The sequence below is a fragment of the Phycomyces blakesleeanus genome (assembly GCF_001638985.1).
Source record: "Phycomyces blakesleeanus NRRL 1555(-) unplaced genomic scaffold PHYBLscaffold_24, whole genome shotgun sequence".
Lineage (NCBI taxonomy): Eukaryota > Fungi > Mucoromycota > Mucoromycetes > Mucorales > Phycomycetaceae > Phycomyces > Phycomyces blakesleeanus.
In genome coordinates, this window is record NW_017265157.1 from 605587 (window position 1) to 631218 (window position 25632).

Consider the following 25632-nt stretch of genomic DNA (forward strand, 5'->3'; position numbering starts at 1 on the left):
AGAAAAAGAAGAAAATAATTCTGGGAAAAATAAAGGGGAAAAGATTTTAATTTTTACAAAATTGGTTTTTGGAAAAAGGCGATTTTGTGAAAATGAAAGAAAGAATTTAAAATTAAAATTAAAATTTTGAAGAAAAATTAAAAGGGGTTTTCAAAAGAATGTCTGAACTTGGTAGAAAATGGTTTTTGGTTTAACTTTAATGAAATTATATATTACGTGTCAAAAACAATTATGGGACTATGGCCCAATGGACAAGGCGTCTGACTACGAATCAGGAGATTCCAGGTTCGACCCCTGGTAGTCTCATATTTTTAGTTTTTAACTATGTTGTACTTAATTTTGGTGATATTGTCAGAGTTGACATTGGTAACCAAAATCGGGATTTACAAGCAACCAGTAATGGTTGACTTTTTAGGATAAAAGATCTTGACTTTGCCGATTAGTCTTTCACATATGTTTTAAATGTTTAAGATAGTGAATATACTTGTAGAAGATATTACTGGACAACAAGCATCTAAGACATATTATCATAGCTATTCTTTTAGCCAGAAATCAATTATCATTTTGTATAAATAGTCAAGAAATACATTTAATAAAAAGCATCTTTATTCTTATCTAAAAATTATTCATAAACTTGACGATCCCCAGTGGTATTGATTCTGCGACTTAGTTACAAGTGCCAGAAAAGAAATACCAGATAGAGACTTGACAATTAGTTCTAGTAACCTGTTCTTGTTGTGCCCAAATTCTTGTCAGCCAATCAGAATGACGATTACACAGAATTCTCTTTTGAGAACGATGACCGAAGTGATTTCCTTTTGCTTACAAAAGAATTAGAAAGCACATAGCTTAACAAAAGTAGAATAGAAACCAAAACAAACATTTATAATGGCTGAGTAGGTTTAGAAAAGATATAAAAGTAGGCATTATTTCATTCAATAAAAGTTATCTATTTTTCTATCCTCTTTTGATTCTTTTATCTTCATTTACGATTCCCAGTGGGTTTGACCAATTTTGGCTGTGTTATAGCATTGGAAGAACAACCCAGATCGAAAACAACATTCTTATAAAAGAAGCAAAAATTTGTTGGTGACAGTAATTCCCCAATCAGAAAAGCAAGTCACACATTGATTTTTATTTGTTTCATTTGGGTAAACTTTTATTATGCATTTACCCCTTAATATTTTTTTTCACACACACTTTTTTTTTACCAAATCTCAAAATGTCAACCTTTAATATTGCTGCTAATTACAATAATTGCATAATTCCAGATTATATAGAAGCTGTCGACTCCTTTGACCTTTCATCTGAAGATGAATTTATAAATTGGTTAAATGATATAGCTAAAAAACATGCCAATTGAATTTATCATTGATCTTACAATCATGAGAAGAACATGGTCTTTGTTGGGAAGCCTCTTGAAAATTTTCTCAAAGACAGTAGTTTACTTATATGATCATGCTGGAAAATCACAAGTGAAAAAAACTTTTCAGCCTGCTCAGAAATGCATCAGAACAACCAAGTTCATCAAGATTGGTTGTCCTGCTAGTATCTATAAACATAACATAACTGATGATACTGTTTGTATCAAATACAACTGGCAGCACCCAAACCATGATCCATTTAAGATTGAAGAGATCAGTTTGTCAAGATTGCCAGATGAATTAAAACAATGGGTAGAAGGACTTGTCAGCCAAAACATGGATTGGAAATCCATCAAAAACATGCTTGGAATGAGTGAAGACAGACTTCTTGAAGTAAATATTGTACAATATATTTTGAGAAACTTTGCTTATTTAAAATTACATAGCTTGAACAAGCTGACAATAGATCTTCTTTCCCTTCTTCTCTTCTCATTAATTATCAATATGTGAGAAATGTTATCAATGCTCAAATAATGAAACTCTCAAGAAAACATGTGGATCATTATAAAAGTGTCAAACTGTAGGTTCAAGAGTTGAACGAAAGTGTGTTGTGGTGGTTGAAGTTGAAGAAGTTTTTAAGAGGAAGAATTGAAGATTTGAGATTAGGAACAAAGATTCTTGAGAACTTGTGTAGATTTTGCTTATTGAGAAAGTATTTTGTATCAAAGTTTGACCAGGTTCCTACACTGAACTACTACTGCTATTTATATTATTTTGGATTGAGAAAATTATATGACTAGGGTCAGGTAATCGATTCTATCTGAGCCTTAATCAGAGCAACGTGATTTTGGGATAATTAATATATGATTAATTATATAAATGTGTGTAGTCTCAATGAAGTATTAACATCGAAAGTAAATGTGTTTATGAGTTATAATTATGCTTATAATAATCTACTAATGTATCCCATATTATGGTGATATCATTATATGAAATATAATCACTATCATGCATGCTAAACCTGTGTGTTAAATAATAAAGTAATTGGTAGACACCTTTGACTGGAATAGCTGAGGCCTTATATTATTTCCTTCAGACTTATTCTCCATTACAGCAGTAGTCAATACTCATTTACAACACTTTTAATACATATATAAATGTTTGATTTCTTTAAAAAAATTACCCAAAACAATAGTAAAATCTATTGCTATTATCATTTGATTTAAGAATTTTTAATGCCAGGAAAACCAAATTTATGTTATATCTAATTGATTGGCTGTGTTTTTGACTTTGATCAAACTTGCAAATAAAAAACAATAGTTCTCTTTCTTTCCTCATTTAAAGCAGCTGTCTGAGTTAAACAACCAAAAAAATATGATTACTGGCACAGAGCTTCTAAAAAGAATTTAAATTGCTATAAGTTTAAAAAAACTAATAGGAGTTTTAAATATGTGCAAAGATTTTACAGATATGCATTTTTTTAGAAACCCTTAGAGCATCTCCAGTAGTATCTAAACCCAAATACTAAATATCCAAATTAGGAAACTGGTGTTTAGATTTTCCAAAAAAACATCTTCAGCAGTTTCTAAACAAAAATCTAAATACCTAAATCCGGAATTTAGATCTAAACTTTTTGAATCAAAATCAAAACTTCTGTAGGTTTTCTCAGAATTTGTTTAGATTCTATCATTTACTAAATTTCTATTTTTTATATTGTGACTTTAAATTGTCGATTTTAAATCTCAGCCTTTAGGAAAAACCTCACCAAAATCATCAGCTCTTTAGAATCTGTGTTAAGAAACTGCTGGAGTGACCTCAATATTCTTCATACTAAATTGCTTTATTTGTACTAGCGCGAGAAATCCTAATTTGGATATTTGGTATTTGGGTTTAGATACTGCTGGAGATGATCTTACACATTATTTTGTATAGTGAGTATCCAACATTTAAAAAAATATTTGAAAAGTCTGAATGTACTAAGGTCACTATTATTTTGATGAATCTGTAAAATTTGAAGATAGTTAACCACAGTACTTCTTTATGTGCAGTAATATCTTCCAGAGTATTAACTGCAGTATAATGACTATTTCTTTAATTAAATATAAATAATAACTACTGCAGATAATATGCAGTATTACTTTAGAAAACTATATAAGACAATTCAATTCCCATCAATAAAAAGTATCTTTTATTCTCTCTTTGATTTTATGTATACTTCTTGATCCCCAGTAGGTTTGATCTTTTGACTTTGTTATAGTAAAAGGAAGGCCAGCCCAGATTAAAAACAATAAGTGAACAGAATTTGTAGTTATAAGCAGTCAGTAAATTAGTGGCAATGCCACTATGATTAGTGACAAGCATAGCTCATTCATCACTATTTTTTTCAATTAAGCATAGTGTGATCAGCCACTAAATTTTATGCAAATTAGAAGTATTGCTACACTAATTTCATTCATAGTGTATACAATTTATGAGATTTTATATTATTTTGCATCTAAGCCAATGAAATATTCTAAATATGACAGACTTATATTTTTTTAAGTATTTGTATTCTCTTTATAATTGTTCCAATAAATGCAAAAAGTATTACATTGATTTTTTTTTGATTTTTATTGATTAAAATAATACAAATTAAACATAAAAAATACTTACAAAATCAGTTATTGATATAAGACTTCCTATTAACTACTTTACTAAATACCATATATAGTGATTTCTAAAATTCAAAAAAGACTATATTGCTTTAAAGTCTGTGTATTTTTCCCCTGCTCTCTATCAGAGAAAAAAATAATTAATACTCATATATGGTAATTTTTACAATTCTCATTAACACTGTGTATAAGAATTATCTTGTTTTTAATATATTAAATGATTTGTTTCTTAAGCCAAAAGTCGTAGTTTTAATATAAACAATTTAAATCCAGATGATCTTATTTTCTTCAAATATATCTGCTTTATAAAAGCCACAATAATAGAGTATATATGCATTGTCGGATTTTTTATATGAATATTGTTCTGATACTCTTTTACTTATTAAAAAAGCATTATAGCACTTTATTAAAATGTTTTTAAATATTGACTTTCGTCTTGTGTTTCATAACAGACAACAAGAGCTTCAGGAACAAACTGAAAACAATGATTCAGCTGAGACACCAAGAAACCATAATATAATATACAGCAGACTTGAGTTATATTTACTCATTGAAACTCAATGCATTGAACTTTTCAGATTTTATATGCCAGAGATTGAAATGATTATCATGGCACTTGGCTTGAAACCAACTTGTCATATTTTGAAAATAAGAGTCAGCAACATCTTTGGCTTTGCCATATTGATGTATTGATACAGTTCTCCCAGATGACTTTTTGATATATCTCTTATTTTCAGAATACACCCAACAAATATATTAGCTGTCTTAAGAGAGATAGAAGACTTGATATAAAAGAAAATAAGATGGGGAATTCAGTTCAATACACATCAACTTCGCTCAGAAAATTTGAAAAGATTCTTGAAGGCTGTTCTCAATAAAGATGCTTCCTTTCCTAACATTGTGGGGTTCATTGATAGAGCTATGCAAACAGCTTTGCGCCCAAGCAAAAAGCCAGACACCCAACAAATATTGTATAATAGGTGAAAGCATTTTCATGTATTGAAGTTTCAATCAATGATAATTTCTGATAGTATCACATCAAGTCTAATTGGATCATACGTTGGTTCACGGCACAATCAGCAAGTATTCAGTATCTCATATACCAAAATGAGATTGTAGAAATATCACAAGCTCTCACCAGACAGAAAAAACTGGTTTGTACTGTATGGCAATCCTGTTTACATCAATTGTGACAGCATGTTTAGACTATTTGACAACACAATAACAGACAGTAAGATGCAAATACTGAGTAGGTATTTTTGGTAGGCCATAGTCTGACTGAGTTTTATTCTCACTATTTTTGGTGAGATGAGATTGAGCATAGAGATACTCTTTTTCGGAAAATTAGGTTCATTTCCCAAAAAAAAAATCCAAATTTGTTAATAAAAAGAGGACAATTTTGATGTTTTTATCATAATGGATGTCTTTATTTTAACATGAATATGTGTCAACTAAAAGTTATATAATTCAAGACTGGCTACTACTACTACTAGAATGGATCTTTCTTGACAGCTTTCCTACCTTATAATGCTCTAATATATATGATTATTGATTGGAATTACTTGTATTTGTAATGCTTTATTACTTATACAGTTTTCTGAAAAGCCATAAAATAAGAACATATATTTTGATATAACAGTGAAAGTAGTACATATTTATTGAATATAATAAGAATTATTTATGTAGAAAAATAATTAAATGAAGATAGTTTTATATCTTTTACAATAATTGAGCTCTATATTTATCTAGAGAAATTCCAAGCTGAACTCGGTCATTCTCCATTCTTTGAGCAGCTTCTTCAGGGGATATATTCTCTAACTCTGCTCTTTCATTAATTGCATTGTACAGCTCTTTTCTTCTACTAAAAAATCTAGACTCTTTACGATCTTTTCTCCATGCAGTTCCGTACTTATTTTCTAAGGATTGAATGGATGAGCTGCTATTAAAGCCGAAAACATATTCTCTCCATATATCAGTAACAGAGAAAATTCTTTGGCTTATTGTATACTGTTCTGGCTGTTCTGAGTGTGTTGGCTGTTGAGATGTTACGACACTATGTAATGGAGTACTTTGGGGTGGTGGCTGTAGAGGTTGTGATATAATGATGTTACGCTGTAAAGATAGGTTTGATGGTGTTGAAATTGTAGAGTTACTGAATTGATTGTATCCGAGAGCAAAAAAATTGGTAAAATTGTTGTTTAATCTATTAATAGAGGCGGCATGTAAAGAGAGGTGGGCATATATCATGGACTGCATCAAATTCATGGTGGCATGAACTGTTCCAAAACCAGCTCTGACACTATCTACCATCTCTGGCATAACCATATCCATTCTGTTATTGCTCATGAACACCTCTTCTTCTTGCTGTACTGCAGAGAGAACTTGCTGTTTGAAGCTTTTGTATTCCTCTGAGCTGAAGATAGCACATGTTCAAAGATAATAACCTGGGAATTTTTTTTCAGAAGAACAGAGTCCTAAAAAAAAGCAGCAAAGAAATATTACTTAGAGAAAATATTACAAACAGTGCTTTAATAACAACATGTACCTGTAGAAATACCACTTGAAGTCGCAAAAGTAAATCCAAAAAATTTGGGCCAGCTATGTCCTCTTGGACATCTCCATTTGCAAATTTTTGTTTCCAAGATTTGATATTTGGGAAAACCATTGTTTGTAGAGAAGCCAAATGTTAAATCACTGCTCGTGCTAAAAAGAAGTTGCTACTGTTTCCAGAGAACCTTGCTAAAGCCTTCATTGCTTCCACAGGCAATGTTGACATATAACATCCCACCATACGGTCTGTTCCCCACCTTCCAACCGTTCGTTGTTGGTCGCCGGAAACGTTCTCTTGTGTAATCATATTGAGAGCACTTTTGCAGTTGGCATGGGTGATCTTTGAAGTATGGATCCCAACTGATTTGAATGTCTCAAGGTATATTTTATGCTGCGTCTTGTATCGTATTGGCTTGAAGCGGTTGTCACCTTTAAAAAGAGCTGTTTCATACCATTTTTCATGGGAAGAAAAGTCGGGAAATGGCTCATTCTCATAATGAAATCTTGAGAATAAACTCATGGCCAATGCACCAATGGAACAGACTTCAAATTGACGATGACAGATTGATGATCTATACTCAATCTTTCCGTGTTGATTGGTTTTTCCAAAGGTCATGGTTGCCACCAGATCAATGCATTGTGTAGCGCCTTGGTTGTCTAATTCCAAAGAGAAAAGGTCAGCAAATTGCATTCCAAGAACTGTTTGACTTTGGCATAGCATTGCATGACTTATAAGAAAGCAAAGTCGATCTCAACATGCGCGGGTATCGTTTTTTTCCATGAAATATTGACTGATTCTTTCTAATTCTTGCTTGATGTATCCATTGTTAAGTGTATTCTTTCCACAATCTTCGAAGTTTTTTCTAACAGTCTGTGCGCTTGCCTTATTTGCGGTATCAAGGAAAGCACGGACAAGTGGTCCTCTTGCTACACCATTGAGATTCAATCCAAGAGCTTTCTGCTTGCTACATATATCGGCTACTGCCTTGACATAGGCTGCTATTGATCCTTTGCCTAATGGAATCAGGGAGTTGTTATCATCCCTCTTTAATTTACGTCCTCTATTCATGACATAATCTATCATGAAAGAGCTTAGTTTCTGATCATTCACAAGTTCATTATCTCCGAATTCTTTCTTAAGACACTATTGCTGTTTGAAATGTATAAAAACACTTTTAATATTTTTTTATACAGAAAACTATATTATACATACTCTCCATTCTTCTTGCTTTGCAAGATATGCTTTCGTTGTATTTGTAGGGCGCTGGTCCAGGTTTTGAGCTAATACCAATTGGTTGCTACTGTATATTGCTAATGTGTTGTCCATCATACACTGAAGACTTGGATCATTGATGGTAGTGTTGTTTCCATTGTTCATTTGAGGCTGAATAAATAGAAATAAAATGATGTATAATATATTAATAACATTATTCATAAAGTCTTTAAAAATTTGAAGTAATAACATATTAATTATGGCAAGATATACTTACAGCTCTTTATGAGAATGTTTGGTTTGTTATAAAGGTAGTTTCTTTTTCTATTAATTGTAATACTCTTTTTATCCTTTTTTTTTAATAAAAACTATCAGAGTATATCGTACTAAAAATACATTATGAAGAAAACTAATCACATTCAAGTAGAATAGTGTATTGGAAGTATAGAAGACATTGTCAGGAACCAATGTCTTTGTTTGTTAAAGGTAAACCAATCTTAGACTTCAAATGCCTTGCAAATAAAGATATCTTTTTATTATTAGATGAACCACTAAGGATTCATACTTCTCTTCCTAATATATTGTAGTGTAACATGTAAAATAAATATAAAAATAAATATTGACTATAATAAGTAACCAAAAGCTAAAAGTCGTTGTTTATTGGATGTATCTGAGCTTGCGTTTCATATGAGTCCGATATGCAATATATCATGATATTCGTCATGATATTTTTATAAAAATTATATAGAAACAGAAAAATACTTTTCTTTTTTAAAAAAAGTACTGCCAATTTTTAAAAACCCGCCAAAAAATACCTGAGTTTTGTGTAAGTCTCAAGAATCAGATACTGCTGTCCAAAACCGTTTGGTTCAAGGAAAAACAATGACTTTTCTTAAGCATATCATATATGAAGAGCATATAGTTGTATTTCTTGACAAGATTGCTGACGTCATTGGAAGATATCAGCAAAGTCAACCTGATTTTGTCCAATACTTTGAGACCAACTGGTGTACCATGACTAAGTACTGTGTTTGGAGTAGAGCTTTTCATCAGCTTGAATTCTCTCACATGCCAACAAACAGCTATATCAAGTCTTGGCACAACCAGCTAAAAACTCATTTTTTAGGCCGCAGTCGCAACAAAAGATTTGATTGACTGATTTTCATACTGACAAACAAAGTAGAGTTCTACTTCAAAGAGGAGAGCATCAGAGTCAATATGTGCAGTAGCCCAATGACAGCTGCCCAAAGACAACAAAGGAAGATAGAGATGTCTGCTGAAGCTGTTCCAGCATACATGCATGCTAATATGATTGTTAGCCTATCAAAAGCAATGTCTCTGAACGTCACTCTTGATGACACTAATAATATTCTTGAAGATGGGGTTTGGTTCATCGACTCGTTTACTGAAGATGATATTATCTATCAAGTTGAAGTTAATAACAATGTTCTTCTTTTTTGTATGTGTTATTTTTGGGCTAGGTACATGAAGCCTTGTAAGCATATGCATTTGCTCCGTATTCATATGTCAGGATTTGCTTTCTTGTCTGTGCCTCCTGCAAATAATGTGCTGTCAATCACAATTTCTGGTGAGCAGTTCGTTAAGGACAGCACTATGTCAATTGATGGCACAACAGAGAGCACTAGGCGTGGGTATGACATAGAGGCATTTGAGTATGCAAAGAATTGTTTGTTAACAGCTAGACATAATGAGCAAGATTTGTATCAACTGATACAGTATGCTACAGAAGAGGAAGCAGAGGTTATCAGAGCAGCATATGCTGCTCCCATAAAGGCTTTTCAAGAAATCAAAGCTAAATATGAAGCTCATTTTAAAACTTTAAATACACAACGTCATTAATAAAGAATCTTCTGCTTTATTTACAATTGTTCTCACAATATATAACTATTCCTATCATCTTCTTAACATTATATATTTGGAAATATATATAAGTATAAATTTAAGCTGTTTTCTTGACTATCTTAATATGTTATTATTTTGGTTCTATATCTCTGCGTTTTTTTAAGAAAATGCAAAGGTAACATGTGGCTTAATTCTGAAATTCAAATTCTGGTTGTCTGGTGTGCAAAAGATACAGAAAATAAAAAGATTCTTTTTTTTAAACTTGCAGACATTTAATATTATTATTTTTCTATTAGTATTTGAAATGAAAAATTTGATACAAATCTCAAAAATTGCAATTATTAAGAAAATACACTATAACTCCAACTCTTACAATCTGCACAAAGGTTCATGTCCTCGTGATAACTAGTGATATTCCAGCAGTGACAAAGCTGACATGTCATGCTTGCCATATAAGCAAAAGTGACTGTCAAATCTGTAATGTTGTGGGCCAAACTTCTGGCTGTGACCAATATTTTAGATCTTTGCCAGACACCACTATGTGCACTTTGGAAAGCTTCCAATACTTTGATCCAGCAAGTTCGTTTAGCAAGGGTCTTGTAGAACAATCTTCTCTTTCTTCACTGACATCATTCATGAGCCCACTCTTTTTTACCCTTGACAAGATGTATGGCCTTTGTCATAGAATAGACAAACAGGTCTGGGGACTTATTAGTGAAAAGTATGGAATCAAACACTCTCTGTTTCTTCTTGCCAATATACTCAAAGAAATTGATATGGTAATGGCAGCAACAAGAACAATATTTTCAATGGCATTTCATGGCTCTTCAAGAAACATATCCAAGTACAGTGGATACTTTAAGGCTGTAAATTAGACCAACTTCCTTCTCTTCATTGTCTACGCTGGTAGTGGAGTGTATAAGAAATATAACTGCCGGAAAAGCATTGCTTGGACTTGTGCAAGCTTGTAACTTAGTAATGAGCTGGGAGTTATCAGCAGAGGAACAAACCTCTATAAAAAGATATGTTTAATAAGATTCAATGTTTTTTTTCTTGCCACTTATAATTATCTTCTAGAAAATTACAATCATGGAACATATATCTTGAAGACCTTTATTAAAATGATAAAATAGAAATAACAGTCTTTACTGTCAATCAGCACCTTTTACAACATTACCCCAATATGATTGGTGCCTTTGGTTTTTTACGTGCATATAGCACAAGATCAGTAGAGCATGCTATTTGTGATTACTCTTAAGCCATCAAAAGAAATTTGGCAATTGGCATGAATACTGAAAATGTAATGGTTCAGCTGGCTTGTACATGGCAATTGTTGACTGATTCCGAAGGATGCAAACAGAGAGGTGTTGTATTATAGTACAAAGATATGTCTGCTGGTTGGCCAATTACTAGTGAGGGCGAGTGTGCTGGTGCAGATTCCGATATCGAGTTCTGGGGACCTTTAGGATATAAAACAATTGATGATAGTTTTGAAGACATTTCTTGTCTTCTGATTCTTATTCAAGACTTTTATAAATCAAAGGGAGTAGAATGCAGGACGATTGAATCAGCTCTAATAACTAGCTGCAAAGCTTTTATTAATGGCTGTGTAATTGACTTTTCATTCTCCCAAAAAACATTAAGAGAGATGCATCACGTTTGTCTTTAGGTGCAAGTCGATCTGTTCACAAATGTATGTCACCAATACACTTTCATGGTAAACAACTTCTTAGGAAAAGTAATTCTTTTCTTTGAACATGAGAATTCTAGTAAAAGATGGCCCCTTTTTTGGTGCTGATATATAGCACTGTATGATATAATGCCATTCTAGTAATGGTAAATGGTCAGCTCAAACCAAAGGTAGTTCATATGGTGGAAGTCAATGAGTTGGTTAGTCTTGTAGTGTCAGATGCAACTGGCAGTACAATGACAAAAACAACAACAAAATATATAGTGTGACCAGAAATTAACTACGGCCCAAAATTAAATCTTGGTCAATATAGAGATCTATAATTTGTTTTTTTTTATTATAATATATTTTTTTTCAGATTGTCTTAACAAATTTTATTCTTGCAGCAGAAAGTTTAGATATTTCCCTTATCTTTTACTTCTGACTTTTAATAGTTCTCGATTTCAATCTATACATGCTAACAATGTAAAATCTGTAGTTGAAATATACTTTTGTGTCATCTGAGATCTAATTCTAGATAGTCAATTTGCTTTTTATCAGCTATTTCAAAAAACAGAGATTTTCTTGCTTCATTCTGAATTTTTAACTCTTTTATAATTATTATAAGCTAAAAATGAAGTAACAATTATAAAAAATGCCTCTTTTTTCCCATAGTGTAAGCTAATTAGATTTTCTTTTAAAGAAAAAGAGAAAATAAGTCCTTTTTTTATACAATATTTCTTTTAAGAAATAATGTTAAAGAGTAGTTTGTTTGTTTAGAGAAAATACAAATCCAATATTATTTTGTAACAGTGAAAACATAATATAGAAACTTCTTTGAAAAAACAATTCTTGGGGGGTTTGCATTTTTCAGTCAGTGTTTTTGTACAACTCTGAAAATTTGAGTCCATAAACTTCTTTATTAAATTGAGAATTTCAAAACACATCAGAATATCTAATGACTCTAGCTTGAAGTACATTAATTGTCATGTTGAAACAAGTTTCTCAGAACAATTAAGTGAGTTCATCAGACCTCAAACAGTAACAGAGAAGTGCTGTGATCATCTTATATTTTATTGAGCAAAAAGTAATTTCAAACATTTTTTTTCAGAAATTACTATAAAAGAGTGCTATGCTTCAAAGTATTGTATGTTGATCATCTTTTTGCTTGCAGGTCATTACTGCATAAAAAGCTATATCCCAAAAATATTTATTCTCTCGTCACACTCTTGTCTGCCCAAGATCAAACCCAAGCTCAAGCTTAAGCTTAAAATCTCCATGTTCTTTTAGAATAAGCTGATGTATACAGAGCTTAAATACAAGCTAAATTAAATCTTTTGGCTAACCAACCATCTCTTATAGACACTCAGTCAGTCTCTGCTTCAGCTACTGTTCTGCTTCATGATCTCCCTGTATACCAAACATATGAATAAATACTTTCTGAGAAGCTCATAAGCCTCTTGCCATCACTATAACATACTCTTTTTCTCATACTTTCACTGAGAATGTGAAACACAGCCTTCTTAACCAGTATCTTACAATATCAGAGGTCAAGTACTCCCCTTCTGCAACTTTGCCACAGACTATCAAGGTCTTTCACAAAGGTCAGCACCAGGAAGATGCCTTCCTTCATCAACTCTGATACGCAGTTTTTGAGGTACTGGAACCTTTAGAAGTTCTTGGACACTCTCTTTTTCAAGTGCTCCCCAAAGACCATTAACAATGCATCTTCACTATCTTAGAAGATGCCCAAGCAATGATATTGCATGTTGAAGATACAATCAACAACCAATGCAACAAACTAGCCTTTTGAGCTGTCAACCCTGTATTTTTGGTGATACCTTCTACTTCTAGCTACATTATGTCATCCAATACTTTCAGGGAAGCAATTGTTCACCAAAGATTGACTCAAAAAGTGCTTCACAATGCATGTCCTGCTTCATGTTCACATTTTAGAAAGTAATCAGGTACTACTTCCAATGACCAGTAGTTTTTTTGAGTCGCCCACCACAAAATGCTGGTAGACACTCTGCATCAATCTCCAATCAGACCTTTCAACCTCACCAGAACCACAAATTCTGTACACCTCACTTCTGTAAGTCTCAGGGTAACCACAACTATATATTTCAGTCTCAGCAGATCCAGCCCTCTGGAACTCAGTCCAGCAACAATCCATTCTAACTAGGAACAACTCTCAGTAGGTGGGCAGCTCCATCAATTCTCTCTGGCATAGCAATGACTCACTGACAGTCGTTGAGTTCTAAAATAAGTGTGATATGTTGGGATTGGAAGTTGCCTTTGAAGCGGCTGGAAGATATCACAAGAGTAGTTTTTCAGAAGAATAAAGATAATGTTTTATTTCGATGAAGCAATTTGTATTTATACTATCTTAAAGGGATTTTGCTAGAAGTTACCAGATATTGGAAACTTCCAGCAAAGTGCAGTATTTCTGAGAAGGATTGATTTGGATTGGTCAGATTAGGATTCAGATTCTAGGAACAACATGCTCATGACAGTTCATAACATCATCAAGGATGACTTCTATATTCACTTTTGACAAAACCCTTTGCTTTACAACAGTCCTTTCAACATTGTTTTCTCAACCTCCAAACAATAGAAACTTCTTCGACAAGAAATCTCACACCTTCTCTTCAAAAAAGCAAAAGAACCTGTTTTAGACCAGTCCCCCAGGTTTTACAGCAATATTTTTGTCATTTCAAAATGCAATGGCAGTTACCACCCTGTCTTTAATCTCAAATCACTCAATCAGTATCTGGACGCCCTGCACTTCAAGATGGAAGACATGAAGCAAGTGATCCACTTGATGCGCTCCAAGAATTATATGACATCCATAGACCTCTTTGATACATTTCTCCATATTTTGATCCACAAACACTTGTGCAAATATTTTTGTTTTTCCTGAAACAACCAAGTCTTCCAATTCCAGACGACCCCTTTAGGCCTATTGATTGTTCCGTAGCTCTTCACACAACTTACCAAAACAGTACTCAAGTGGGCCTATTTCTCAAGAATTTGCTTGACTGCATACCTCAACGATTAGCCCTTACTTGGAAAAACCCGGAAATTAGTCTCCAACCAGATGACTGCGGTCCTTCAGCAGTTGAAGGCTCTTGGTTGGTTAGTCAACGCAAAGACGTCTCACCTAACTCCAACATGCCGGATAGAACACCTGGGTTATGTCTTGGATACGGGTTTAATGACTACCAGCCTCTCTGGCAAGAAGATCCACAGCCTCCAAAAGTCCATTCAGATGCTCCCAATCGATACAATGACCACTCTCAGAAAAGTTCACAGCCTGATCATGCACATCAAGGCTGCGACACTGGAAATTTTTCTGGCCAACCTATATACACAACATCTACTTCGATTCAAGAACCAGTCCATTCGTTCACCACACTCCTGGAACCCCCTGATTCTGCTCCCCCCGTCTTTCCACCAAGAGCTCTAATGATGGTTGGTCAACCTGACGAAGTGGAATGGCAAGGCCCTCATTACATCCAATGCTCAATTCCAAATTCACAGTGATGCAAGCAACAGTGGATAGGGAGGTGTCTTCCAAGCCCAGCACAATTATGAACATTGGATCACCAAGGAAGCTTCTCAATCCCTCAACTGGAAAGAGATGAAGGCAGTGTAACTGACACTACAGACCTCATACCATCTTTGCAACACATCAATCGTAGTTCACACTAACAACACGAGATCCATGACCTACATCAACAAGCAAGGGACACTTGGGCTTTTCCCCTATCCCGCTTGGCCACCAAACTTTGGGAAATGTATATTACACGAGGTCTGTTCCTTACAGCAAAACACATACTGAGCCGACTCAATGTTCAAGTCAACTGGTCCACTTGTCGGGGCTTCACATAGAACTTATGAAGGATACAACCATTCTACTTCTGCCAGATTCAAACAAACTGGGACTCCCACGACGTGGATCTATTTGCAGATCGTCTCACAGCCCTTCTTCCTCAATATGTTTCTTGGAAGATCAATCCAGGGTCAACGGCAACCAATGCTCTCTCTCTGTCTTGGACGACCTTCCAGAACACTTATGTACACCTACCATGGAACTTAATCTTGAAGTCCCTACACAAGATTCATACCAAGAAAATTACAGCCACCATAGTAGTCCCCTTTTGGCCGAGCTCAATATGGTTCCCATTACTTCAATCTATGGCCATAGTCCCACCTCTCCTGCTAACAGCCAAGACAATCGAGACCATGTCACTGCTCACTCCGCATTCATTGGCCAACATAAGATGAAAGGTCTCTGTTTGGTGAGTCTCAAACAAACTTTAGAAGGCACTCTCCTTTCCAACAATGCACGTAAACTCTTTTTGGACTCACTCAAGGACGAACGTCCCACTAACCGCATCTATGCCAGAGGATAGTGTCTCTTTATACTTTAGGCTATTGCAAACAAGGTTACCCTTTTGCATTTTACTGCCACTGATATGGTTAACTTTTTTACCTTTCCTGAGATTTCCGTCTACAACGTCAATACCTTGCAAACCTTCTGCTCGGCTATTTGTCAACTCCATCGCAATCCTGCTTCTTTGTCCTCTGACCCACGCCTTGTCGATTTGTTTAAATTACTTAAACGCTATGCACCTCCAATAGCTATGTCTTGACCTTTGATCGATTTCTCACCCACCTTTGTGTTTTTGACCTCTATCCCATTAGATCCTTCTACATCTCTTTTTCCTTTATCCTGTAAATCCGCCTTTCTTCTCGCCATGGCTGCCTTTCTTTGCCCATTGGATCTTCCTTGAATAATTCTCAGTAAATGTTGTATCGATGGTCAACGTCGCCTCCACCTGGTCATTGAAGCTCTAAAGGAGACACGTGAGGGCCACCGTATCATAAAATCGCCCATCATTAATTCAGACGGCTCCAATCACGCTCCTTGTCCAGTTCTGGCCTTTTCTGTGCTCAAATATCACCCTGCCGCACACTCACCCCCCACTGACACATTGTTTGTTTGTTCCAAAAAACCGTCCCTCCCAGTGACCATCAACATCATTTCTTCCTGGATAAGCACACTCACTCAAATGTCTACCTTGCTCAAACCTTGTCCGTCCTTGCGCTCCATTGCCTTCGACCTTGCCATTCAGAGTGAGGTTCCTTTGGATGACGTAGTAGCTATGGGTAATCGGTATAGCTCTTCTGTATTTCACACTCATTACCATCGTTCTCGTGCCCTTCGAACCAATATCATGGAATCCGTACTCCCGTCTGAACTAGTCACTGGCCTTTCCTCAAACTCGGAATCTGTGCGTTCAATTTAGTACATGTCATCATAGATTTAGAAATTTTCGTACACTCTTTTCTTTCTTTATCATTTCCTTTATTTTACTTTGACTTTTTGCGCTTCTCTGAAGCAGCACTTCTCTGAAGCAGCACTTCTCTGTTCCTGTTAGGGGTCCAATAGACTCACTTAATTGTCCCGAGAAACTTGTTTCGACAGGACAATTGTGAGGTTAGTCCAGAGGACTAACCGAACAGGAACAGAAAACTCACCCTCCCTATCTCTACCCATTTTGACCTGCTCGTTTATGATCGAGGTACAATACTTTGAATCATAGCACTCTTTTATATTAATTTCTTGAAAAAAAATGTTTCAAATTACTTTTCGCTCAATAAAATATAAGATGATCACAGCACTTCTCTGTTCCTGTTCGGTTAGTCCTCCGGACTAACCTCACAATTTTGTGCAGAAAGATACATATCTCTTATATATATAAAATAGATAGAAAATTTGAATTTTTCTTCTCCATTATGTACCAGATATTTAAATTTACCATTTCACTGAAATATGCAACTAATAAAAGAAAATATGACTTTAGGATTATACAAACTGTTGTGAGTACTCTTAATACAGTTAAACACAACGACCTGATAGAACAATAAAAGAAAGACTTAATCTACTTGCGCAAGATATTAATTATATTACAACAAAGTGTAATGTGTTATTTGTGTCCTTGTTCTCGCTCTCTCTCTCTCTTACATATATATATAATTTGTTATTTGGTCGGTTGCATTATTATTTTGACAAGTATTGGTATATTTTTTTTCTTTGTATATATAAAGGGCTCGTCCCGCAAGTTTGTATTGATGTCAACATGGTAACGTCGATATAAGTATAAATAAAACTATAGATCAACATACAAAAGTCTATGGCTGTCTGTCTGTCTCTTTGTTTGTTTCATTGAATATTAAGTAAGTAACCCTCGATTTATATCTTGTACACGAAATAAGAAAGGTGGTGATGTCTATATACATGAAGAAATAAAGAAATAAAGAAATAAAGAAAAACAAAAAAAAAAAAACAAAAAGGAGAAGAATAACAATGAAGAAGAAAGCAAAAGAAAAAAAAAGGAAAAGCAAAAGCAAAAACAAGAACAAAAATCAAAAATCAAAAAAGAATCCAAAGACTTAAAGTGCAAAGAAAAAGTGAAGATGAAAGTGCGGGAGGGGAAGGGAGGGAAGGTGAAGAGATTAGAATGTGGGATATTAGGCGTGTGGATAGGATGGTGTGGATTAAATTACAATTAGGTTTGATCTGCTCTGCCCTGCCTTGGATTTAAATTGCTTTTCTTTGATGCGTTTTCTGCTATTTGCGTGTAGTGTAGTGTATAATATAGTGTATAGTGTGTATAGTGTGTATAGTGTAATGTAGTGTAGTGTAGTGTAGTGTAGTGTAGTGTAGTGTAGTGTAGTGTAGTGTAGTGTAGTGTGGTGTAGTGTGGTGTAGTGTAGTGTGGTGTGGTGTGCGAATGCGAATGTGAATGTGCGTGTACGTGTACGTGTGCGTGTGCGTATGTGTGTGTATTATAGTGTAATGTGCTGGTTTATTTCTAGCGTGTTTTAGGTTTACTCAGTGGACGTCGCCTCTGCCACCATATCGAACTTCCTCGAATGACGGTCATTTTTGGCATAAATGCGGCAGGACTATTCATTATTGAAGATGCGCTTTGGTTGGAAAGTTCTGCGTTTTCGTCGTCGTCGTCTTCGCCGTCGTCGTCGTCTTCGCTATCGTCATTGTGCTGCTTTGCTTCGGTTGCACTCATCTTGATGAGTTTATAAACCGCGGGACTTTGAATTATATCTCGCTTAACATTACCGAGACAGAGCCGTTGAAGGCCACCACCACCACCACAGCCACCACCACCTACCAGTGTTTTGTTTTTGTGATCGATGGAGGCCAGCTCATGCTCGACACGGGCAATGACAGTATCAAAGAAGAGAGCCCCGAGCGCACGTGCGTTACTGATTGAAACGACTTCAAGCGAGCGGCAGGTCTTAATGACATCAACTAGGCATTCTTCTGAGAGTCGTTCGCTATCAGGATTATCAAACAGGCAAAACTGTTTGAGAGCACGACATCTCCGGGCTACATATCGCATAGATTTGTCACTGATGTGGTGTGCATTTCCGATACTGAGGTGTTCAAGTGTAGCTCCACAGCGATCTGCTATCGTGGCCAGGGCAGAATCACTGACAGGAGTGGCGCCGGCGATTTCGATGTGTCGTAATTGTGGGTTGGTAATGGCTAGTTTACAGAGGGTTGAGCTCTGGAGTGTAGTGCATCCCGAAAATACTACTGTCTCGAGGGTACCTGATTTGAGATATTTTGCCATTTCATAAACCGAATCATCTGTTTTTGGACTATATGACACCAATCGAATAGAACGCAGTTTTGGGCAGTTGTGAGCAAAATGTGCAAGTGGTAAAGAATGGCTGTGACGTGATGCTGAAGATGCTGATAACTGTTGTTGTTGCTTTTGCTGCTGCTGTTGTTGTTGTTGTTGTTGTTGTTGTAGCAGTTGTGGTGGCGGTGATGGTGAAGGAGATTGGTGCGGAAGATGAGGATGAGGATGAGGAAGTGGAAGTGGTGGTCTTTGTTGAGGACGATGGTCGTGGTGTGGTCGTAAGATTGGTGGAAGTATGGGTCTGATGGCGGTGTTAGGTAGATTAGGTGCTGGAAATGCGACAGGAGCGGATGGGCGAATGTGGTGAAAAGATATGGCGATTGATTCAAGATTTGAACAGAGAGAGGTTATGAGTAAGATGATGTTTGGGCTGACTTGGAATTCACGGTCAGCGTGAGTGAGTTGAAGAGAGCGTACATAGGTAGCGTATGGCCTGAGGGTGTTGTGACGGGCGATGATAGCAAATACGCGCTCGAATTCTCGCTCACGAACGAATGTGAATGAGGACCAGAGGAGTTCCAAGGCTGGACGTGACCAGTGAGTGCAAACGAGAGCTACCTGGAGTTTGTCTGATCGAGAAAGATGGGAGAATATGCGGTGCAAGACGGACTGTCCCAGACTTATTGCACTGCCTGAGGAGGCAACCATCCGGGAGGCAGTACCCAAAGCCGCATCGCTCGTCATGCACAAATCGGCAATATTAGCGATGTTGTGACAAACGGTCGAGCAATCAAGCACCAAAGAAATGTGATAAGAGCAAAGATACCGACACGCGGCAAGAAGAAAAAAGGAAACAAGATGTAGGTATAGAGTAAGCGAAAGAGGAAGAAAGTAGAAAATGAAAAAAGTAGGCTTAAAAAAAAACCCACACACACACACACAGAGAGAGAGAAAGAGAGAAAGAGAGACTTGCACACATTTTACGCACACAATTTACGCACACATTTGCACACACAGACACACACACACTCCATACGCTCACTTACTCACTCACGCACATTATCCATTCTATACTTTTCACTTTTCACTTTATACTCATACTTCATACTCACACTTTTCTTTTTCCATCAAACTCATATTCACACACACACAAATTTAATGATATTACCAGTGAATCCCGTGTCTTTTGTTCTTGGGGAGTTTTTATTTTATTTTATTTTATATTATATTATATTATTATTTTTTATTTTATATATGTATTTATAATATATATATATAGTACTTTATTTATTTTTTTTAAAAAAAAAAATTGAGAATTGAAAAATGAAAATCTGTACAGAATTTTTTTTTATCTCTTATATAATATATGTTTTTTAGTCAAAATTATAGAATACAAAAAGATTATTAATATTCTATATATAGAGTAATAAAGCTATAAAGGAAGTATATTGTGAATTCTAAAGTGTGTCCAAGATAGTATGAGTATATGAGTCTAAGAGTATGAATGAGTGAGTATGAGATATTGGTGAGTGGTGAGTAGACAGTGTCTGTGTGAGTGTGATTGTCTGTGTGCATGTGTGTATTAAAGGCAAAGGTTTTGTTTTATTTTTTTTTTATATATCATGGATGAGACCCATGAAAGGGCCATTATATGTGTGGAGTGGTATGATGTCATGTCGTACTTTAAATACAGATATGCTTACACCCACGTTGCGTATGACGTAGATAACTCGTTCAAGGACGTACACACTTGCAACACTTGCACACTTGCACATTTGCACATTTGCGCGCTTGTAAGTTTGCACAAGCACAAACGCGAACACACACACACTCAAGAACGCAAAAACCCACGCGCACGTACATACTTTTTTTTTAGAAGAAGATGAAAAAGAATTAGCTCAGAGTAATATTGATTTCGGGAAGAAGAAAAAAAAAAGAAAAAAAAGGTCGTAAGCTGACAAAAATAGAAGTCGCGTGTGCCTAAGAAACTGTTTTTGTGTTTAATGATAAATCAGATGTCCGTATCCATAGAGACGATAATCTGTTGTACAAAGGCTTAGCAGATTCCAATCCTATATAAGCTTGCATGTCTTTTGAAACCCAAGATTATATCCCTTTTTTTCATTTATAGCAAAAAAAAATATGGGGCTATAAGCAGAATCCAACGTGTTGATCATTTTTGAGTATTTTATATTTGTATTAATATTGCTTATTTTGCAAAGTATATAATATCTTGGCAATAAATAGACTTTGTATTTTAATACTTTATTTTTAGAGTGGGCATTCATATACATACTGTATCCATATTTTCATATAAAAGATGTGGGAAAAAAGAAAGAAGCAAAATATATGAGATGTTTTTTTATACATTAAACGCATAATAGTATTCAAGGAAGAGGTTGAATGGAAGAAGTCAATTGCAGATTATTATAATGATAATTCAACAAAAAAAAACTTACCTTTTGAGAATTCAATACTCAACTTAAAAATCCAGTTCAGCGTAAAGATAAACGGAGATATTTAATACAGTACCAAAGAAAAGAAGAAAAAGAAAGCTTAAATATTAGAGCTCCTTTATATATCTATTTCAGTATTTGACAAGAGAAGAATAGAATAAAATCGAATAAAATAAAAACAATTCTTTAAATGATTTTTAACGATGATGATAACAGGATATATATATTTTAATAATGTAAATAAATATTGCCTTTGAATAGCTGATCAATATAAATTTCAAGATAGGGTCAAGGACAACAATACTTTTCAATGGTTTGTAATACAAAATTATTACATAGTATATAGACGTTGAAATAGTAAAGCAGGGCTATTACTATTATTACTTTTTCTATGGAGAATTAAGCACACGCTTCACAACACTATACTACCATCATATTACTATTATTTGTAAAAGAGTATGTTTGATAGAACAAAAATATATAAATCTCTTTGGAATTTATTCATGTTTACTTTTCTTACCATTATTGTAGGAGCTCGGAAACAAAAGGTAAAAGAAAAATGTCGTAAGAATGAGTAACTATGATGTATACTTTAATTGACAATTCAAGGATCTACGCTCACACCCACGTCTAGATCAAAATCCAAATACAAATTCAAATCTACGCTCACATTCACATATCATTTATATACAAAAAAAATGTCAAAGTAAAGTAGTGAAACCAAAGGGTATTAGATAAACTCCTCCAAGTTCATTAAAGGAAAAGCAAATCTTTAAACTTAAAAAGGTTTCAAGATCTTTTAGATTTTAGACCATATCCTTGACATTTCAGAAATATTTCATGATTTTTAAAGTTTTTTTTGTTTTTTTTTAAGATTGTCACTTTAAATTCTTGCCAGTAAAATTCAAACCTTAAAAGAAGAAGAAGAAGAAGAAAGAAGGAAAGAAAAACAATAGAAGCAATGGGCGTTTACTTGGCTGTAGTCTACCAATAAAACCCGGTTGACAATAAATTTCTTCTTTTACTGTTTACAGTAATATGTGACAGTTTGTTGCAGACCTTTTGACATATAAGGTACTCGTAGGAGGTAATATACCTAATTCAAAAACACTATTTCGAGAAAGGACATTTGAGTTACTAGCCAACAAACATTTTATATTTCTAGTTAATAGAGGCATATGAGCAAAAGATATATAGATAATTTCAAGAGGATATGTTTTCAAGATATCAGATACAGATATATGCACTCTAGTAGTAAGAGCGAGTCAAGTAGTAATATTTTAACTGCCTAGGTGCATTTGGTATTTTGAGGAAGAGGCAGCAGCCAACGGCTACTATAACTACCACCACCTTACTATCTTTTATGTTGAAATTGCCCTTTGAGGCTATATTCTTTTAATAAATGAAAAAAAATAGTTGATCGCAACTGGATGTGCCCCTAATAGTTTTTAAATATTTTTTTTTCTGAAAAGAGACTGCTGGAGTTGCTCTTAATGTGATTTTGTACTCCCTTTGTTATTTATTTATAAGTTACTTAGACAGAGATATATTACAGCTGCATAAATCATTCGACAGAATTAAGGATTATTATAGTAAAGGTAGTAATATTAGAACAAGTGTGGTGTGATAAAGAGACTGAGTAAGTGCCTGAATTATAACCAAAGTTGTCCCGGGTTTATTTATATTATATTATTATTTATTGGCGTCAATGGGTCATTGTGCTGCAACATCAATTCAATGTCAAGGTGATCTTGTTTTTGAAACTCATTTTTAGTAATAAAGTGAATTACAATTGTAGGTTTCCAAGGAAACTGAAATAATATAAATATAAATAAATAAATAAATAAAAGAACATTTTAATCTATTTCTATAGTCACGTATAAAATAAATTGATTACTACTACTAGTAATATTTTTTTTTCAAAAAAAGGAAAAGTAAATAACAGGTCTCTATCCATACATATATTTATGAATTATCTACTAGAAACGTGGTATTAATAATAAAATACACACACACCTATATATATATATGAGCCCAACAATATCAAAAACACCATAAAAGGTATTCAAAGAAGAAGAAGGAATAACAAACTATATTTGTTAATCAGGAACAACATTACCTAGTCACATTATACGCTAATTCTATTTAATTCGAGTACAAGGAAATCGAGACAAAAGACATCTTGAACACAGGAATCTAAAGGATAACCGAGAACAAGATAAAATAAAGTTAATGCACATATATTTAAGCAAACCACATGATTATGATGATGGTATTGATGATGATGATGATGATGATGATATTAATGGTAATTATTACTATTAGGTATTGGTCGACTTTCTGTTGAAAATATCAATCTCAATTATTTCCTTTTTTTTTTTAAAAAAAAAAAGAGAATAATAATAGTAATTCTGAAGTGTATTTGTTAACACAATGGGTTGGATATTATATATGTTATAAATACCAGTAAATTATTAAGAATTAGTAATACATGGCACAAAGCTTATGCACATTTCTTTTGGTGTAACTTGGAACTTGGTACCTATTTCACAAGAGCATGAATATCGTATTATATATATATATATATCCATAAATCCACATTTAGTTTTCCAAGTCGATTAGATATCAACCAATCAATTGATCGATTAATTAATTAATTTAAATAAATATTTATATCCATTCCCCTACCAAGCATTAATTGGAAGCAATATTTTACATCAGGAGAAACTACCAATAGATAAAATCCTAGTCTAGATTATTAATACACAGGCTACAAACAAGCTTACACTATAACATTCAATTAACCAATACACACTTGGACATAGACCTAGACATAGACATAGACATAGACATACAGGCATCATGCATGAACCTCGAGAATTCTTTCCTTGATTCTATTAGACAACCCTTCTACACCAGTCCTTACAAATACATACGCACCAATCATGATACCAAAGAGACCAACCACAATCACCATCATAGCCAATAGAATCGCATAAAATATCAAAGCTACAATTACCCCTTCGCCATCTCCTCCACAATCCGGTACACCTAACCAGAAGCATCCCGAGGATTGACAGTCGCAGTTATCTAAGCATCGACCTCTGCACCCTCCTCTGACAATAAGGAATATCATACCCAGCACAGAAACAACAATCACTCCCGAAAGGCAGTATATTCTGTCCAAACCGTGCCAACTTGGACCGTGGAACTCAACCCAGGAAGGATCGTCTGGCCTGATGGGATGTCCAAGAGCCCAGACATCGACAGCCATTGACGCATAAGACATGCCCAGGATCAACAAAAGGACCAACACCACGGATAAGACTCTTACTAGCCACACGGATCCAACTATTGACGCATAAAATGGTCTGCTAGTAGAATACTCATATCCACAGTAGTCACATGACACCCAAGACTGTTTACGAGGTGACACTTGGCGCCATTTCTCAAGGCACTCGACATGAACGTACATCATCGTTCCTTTACACATGCATGGTCGAATCAGAGGATTCGTCTGGTAGAGTCTTTCAGTGTCAGATTCCTCCTCGTCATCACCACAGATTCGACAGCTCTTTGTAGATTGATTTAGATCTGTACCTGAACTAGGATAAACTGTGGGGATTAACAGTGAGACTGAACTATCTGTCATATTGCTTGATAGATGTAAAAGAGAAGTGGAAGTAGGAGTAAAAATAGGAGGAATATGAAGAAGGAGAAGAATAAAAGGTTTTAATTGGTCTATATATATTATTGGATTGGACTAGACTAGGATAATCTCCATTTGTTTGTTTGCTTATTTGTTTGTTTGTTTCTTCTACTATCAGAAGACAAGCTCAAATATTTAAAAGTTTTGAGCAATTCTTTTTATTTATTTTTTTGAAGAAAGGCGGAAGTAGTATTTGTATTTGTAGTGTAATATAGTGAAGTGTAGTGTTGGCAAGGAGTAGATTTATTACACAATAAATAAATGGATATCCAATAGCTTGGTTTTCTCGAGTTATCTGAGGTGCTTATACTGTGACATAAACAGAAAAGGAGTGTCATTGTCATCACCATCAGCAACAGCATTATTTTTATTATTGCTATAGTGTTTTTACTCGAGATTGAGACAAGCTAGGATTTTATCAAGACACTTTTTCGAGATAAATTTAGCCAAATCTATACTTCTTTTCTTAAGGTAAAAC

The 25632-nt window shown here is 34.6% G+C and overlaps 10 protein-coding genes and 1 non-coding gene across 11 annotated transcripts; 8 read left to right on the top strand and 3 right to left on the bottom strand.

Moving 5' to 3' along the window:
- The first annotated feature begins 233 nt into the window (after positions 1-233).
- Positions 234-306, top strand: PHYBLDRAFT_t210. Its single transcript has one exon. It is a non-coding gene; the product is annotated as a tRNA-Arg (tRNA).
- Positions 240-837, top strand: PHYBLDRAFT_63384 (hypothetical protein; the record flags this gene model as incomplete). The annotated part of the gene is made up of 2 exons (XM_018441115.1): positions 240-396; positions 671-837. The coding sequence occupies 2 exons, from the start codon at positions 240-242 to the stop codon at positions 835-837; spliced, it is 324 nt and encodes a 107-aa protein (XP_018286750.1).
- A 515-nt stretch (positions 838-1352) lies between these two features.
- Positions 1353-1948, top strand: PHYBLDRAFT_150303 (hypothetical protein; the record flags this gene model as incomplete). The annotated part of the gene is made up of 2 exons (XM_018432446.1): positions 1353-1757; positions 1811-1948. 2 exons carry the CDS (start codon positions 1353-1355, stop codon positions 1946-1948), a joined length of 543 nt encoding a protein of 180 aa, XP_018286751.1.
- Positions 1949-7316: 5368 nt separating this feature from the next.
- PHYBLDRAFT_150305 (hypothetical protein) lies at positions 7317-7943 on the bottom strand (the record flags this gene model as incomplete). The annotated part of the gene is made up of 2 exons (XM_018432447.1): positions 7317-7709; positions 7779-7943. The coding sequence occupies 2 exons, from the start codon at positions 7941-7943 to the stop codon at positions 7317-7319; spliced, it is 558 nt and encodes a 185-aa protein (XP_018286752.1).
- A 717-nt stretch (positions 7944-8660) lies between these two features.
- PHYBLDRAFT_150306 (hypothetical protein) lies at positions 8661-10516 on the top strand (the record flags this gene model as incomplete). The annotated part of the gene is made up of 4 exons (XM_018432448.1): positions 8661-8910; positions 8962-9630; positions 9806-9816; positions 10028-10516. 4 exons carry the CDS (start codon positions 8661-8663, stop codon positions 10514-10516), a joined length of 1419 nt encoding a protein of 472 aa, XP_018286753.1.
- Positions 10517-11028: 512 nt separating this feature from the next.
- Positions 11029-13123, top strand: PHYBLDRAFT_150307 (hypothetical protein; the record flags this gene model as incomplete). Its single annotated transcript, XM_018432449.1, has 6 exons — positions 11029-11187; positions 11311-11410; positions 11473-11562; positions 12673-12722; positions 12815-12914; positions 13053-13123. 6 exons carry the CDS (start codon positions 11029-11031, stop codon positions 13121-13123), a joined length of 570 nt encoding a protein of 189 aa, XP_018286754.1.
- A 48-nt stretch (positions 13124-13171) lies between these two features.
- PHYBLDRAFT_150308 (hypothetical protein) lies at positions 13172-13491 on the top strand (the record flags this gene model as incomplete). The annotated part of the gene is made up of 2 exons (XM_018432450.1): positions 13172-13269; positions 13335-13491. 2 exons carry the CDS (start codon positions 13172-13174, stop codon positions 13489-13491), a joined length of 255 nt encoding a protein of 84 aa, XP_018286755.1.
- A 613-nt stretch (positions 13492-14104) lies between these two features.
- PHYBLDRAFT_63378 (hypothetical protein) lies at positions 14105-15968 on the top strand (the record flags this gene model as incomplete). The annotated part of the gene is made up of 4 exons (XM_018441114.1): positions 14105-14208; positions 14244-14852; positions 15140-15614; positions 15747-15968. The coding sequence occupies 4 exons, from the start codon at positions 14105-14107 to the stop codon at positions 15966-15968; spliced, it is 1410 nt and encodes a 469-aa protein (XP_018286756.1).
- Positions 15969-18194: 2226 nt separating this feature from the next.
- On the bottom strand, positions 18195-19733 carry PHYBLDRAFT_173135 (hypothetical protein; the record flags this gene model as incomplete). Its single annotated transcript, XM_018436948.1, has 2 exons — positions 18195-19099; positions 19250-19733. 2 exons carry the CDS (start codon positions 19731-19733, stop codon positions 18195-18197), a joined length of 1389 nt encoding a protein of 462 aa, XP_018286757.1.
- An 878-nt stretch (positions 19734-20611) lies between these two features.
- Positions 20612-24067, top strand: PHYBLDRAFT_173136 (hypothetical protein; the record flags this gene model as incomplete). The annotated part of the gene is made up of 10 exons (XM_018436949.1): positions 20612-20782; positions 21707-21732; positions 21977-21993; positions 22320-22342; positions 22493-22532; positions 22656-22699; positions 22984-23084; positions 23375-23379; positions 23601-23753; positions 24051-24067. The coding sequence occupies 10 exons, from the start codon at positions 20612-20614 to the stop codon at positions 24065-24067; spliced, it is 597 nt and encodes a 198-aa protein (XP_018286758.1).
- Positions 24068-24305: 238 nt separating this feature from the next.
- PHYBLDRAFT_150312 (hypothetical protein) lies at positions 24306-25097 on the bottom strand (the record flags this gene model as incomplete). The annotated part of the gene is made up of 1 exon (XM_018432451.1): positions 24306-25097. The coding sequence occupies one exon, from the start codon at positions 25095-25097 to the stop codon at positions 24306-24308; it is 792 nt and encodes a 263-aa protein (XP_018286759.1).
- Positions 25098-25632: the final 535 nt, after the last annotated feature.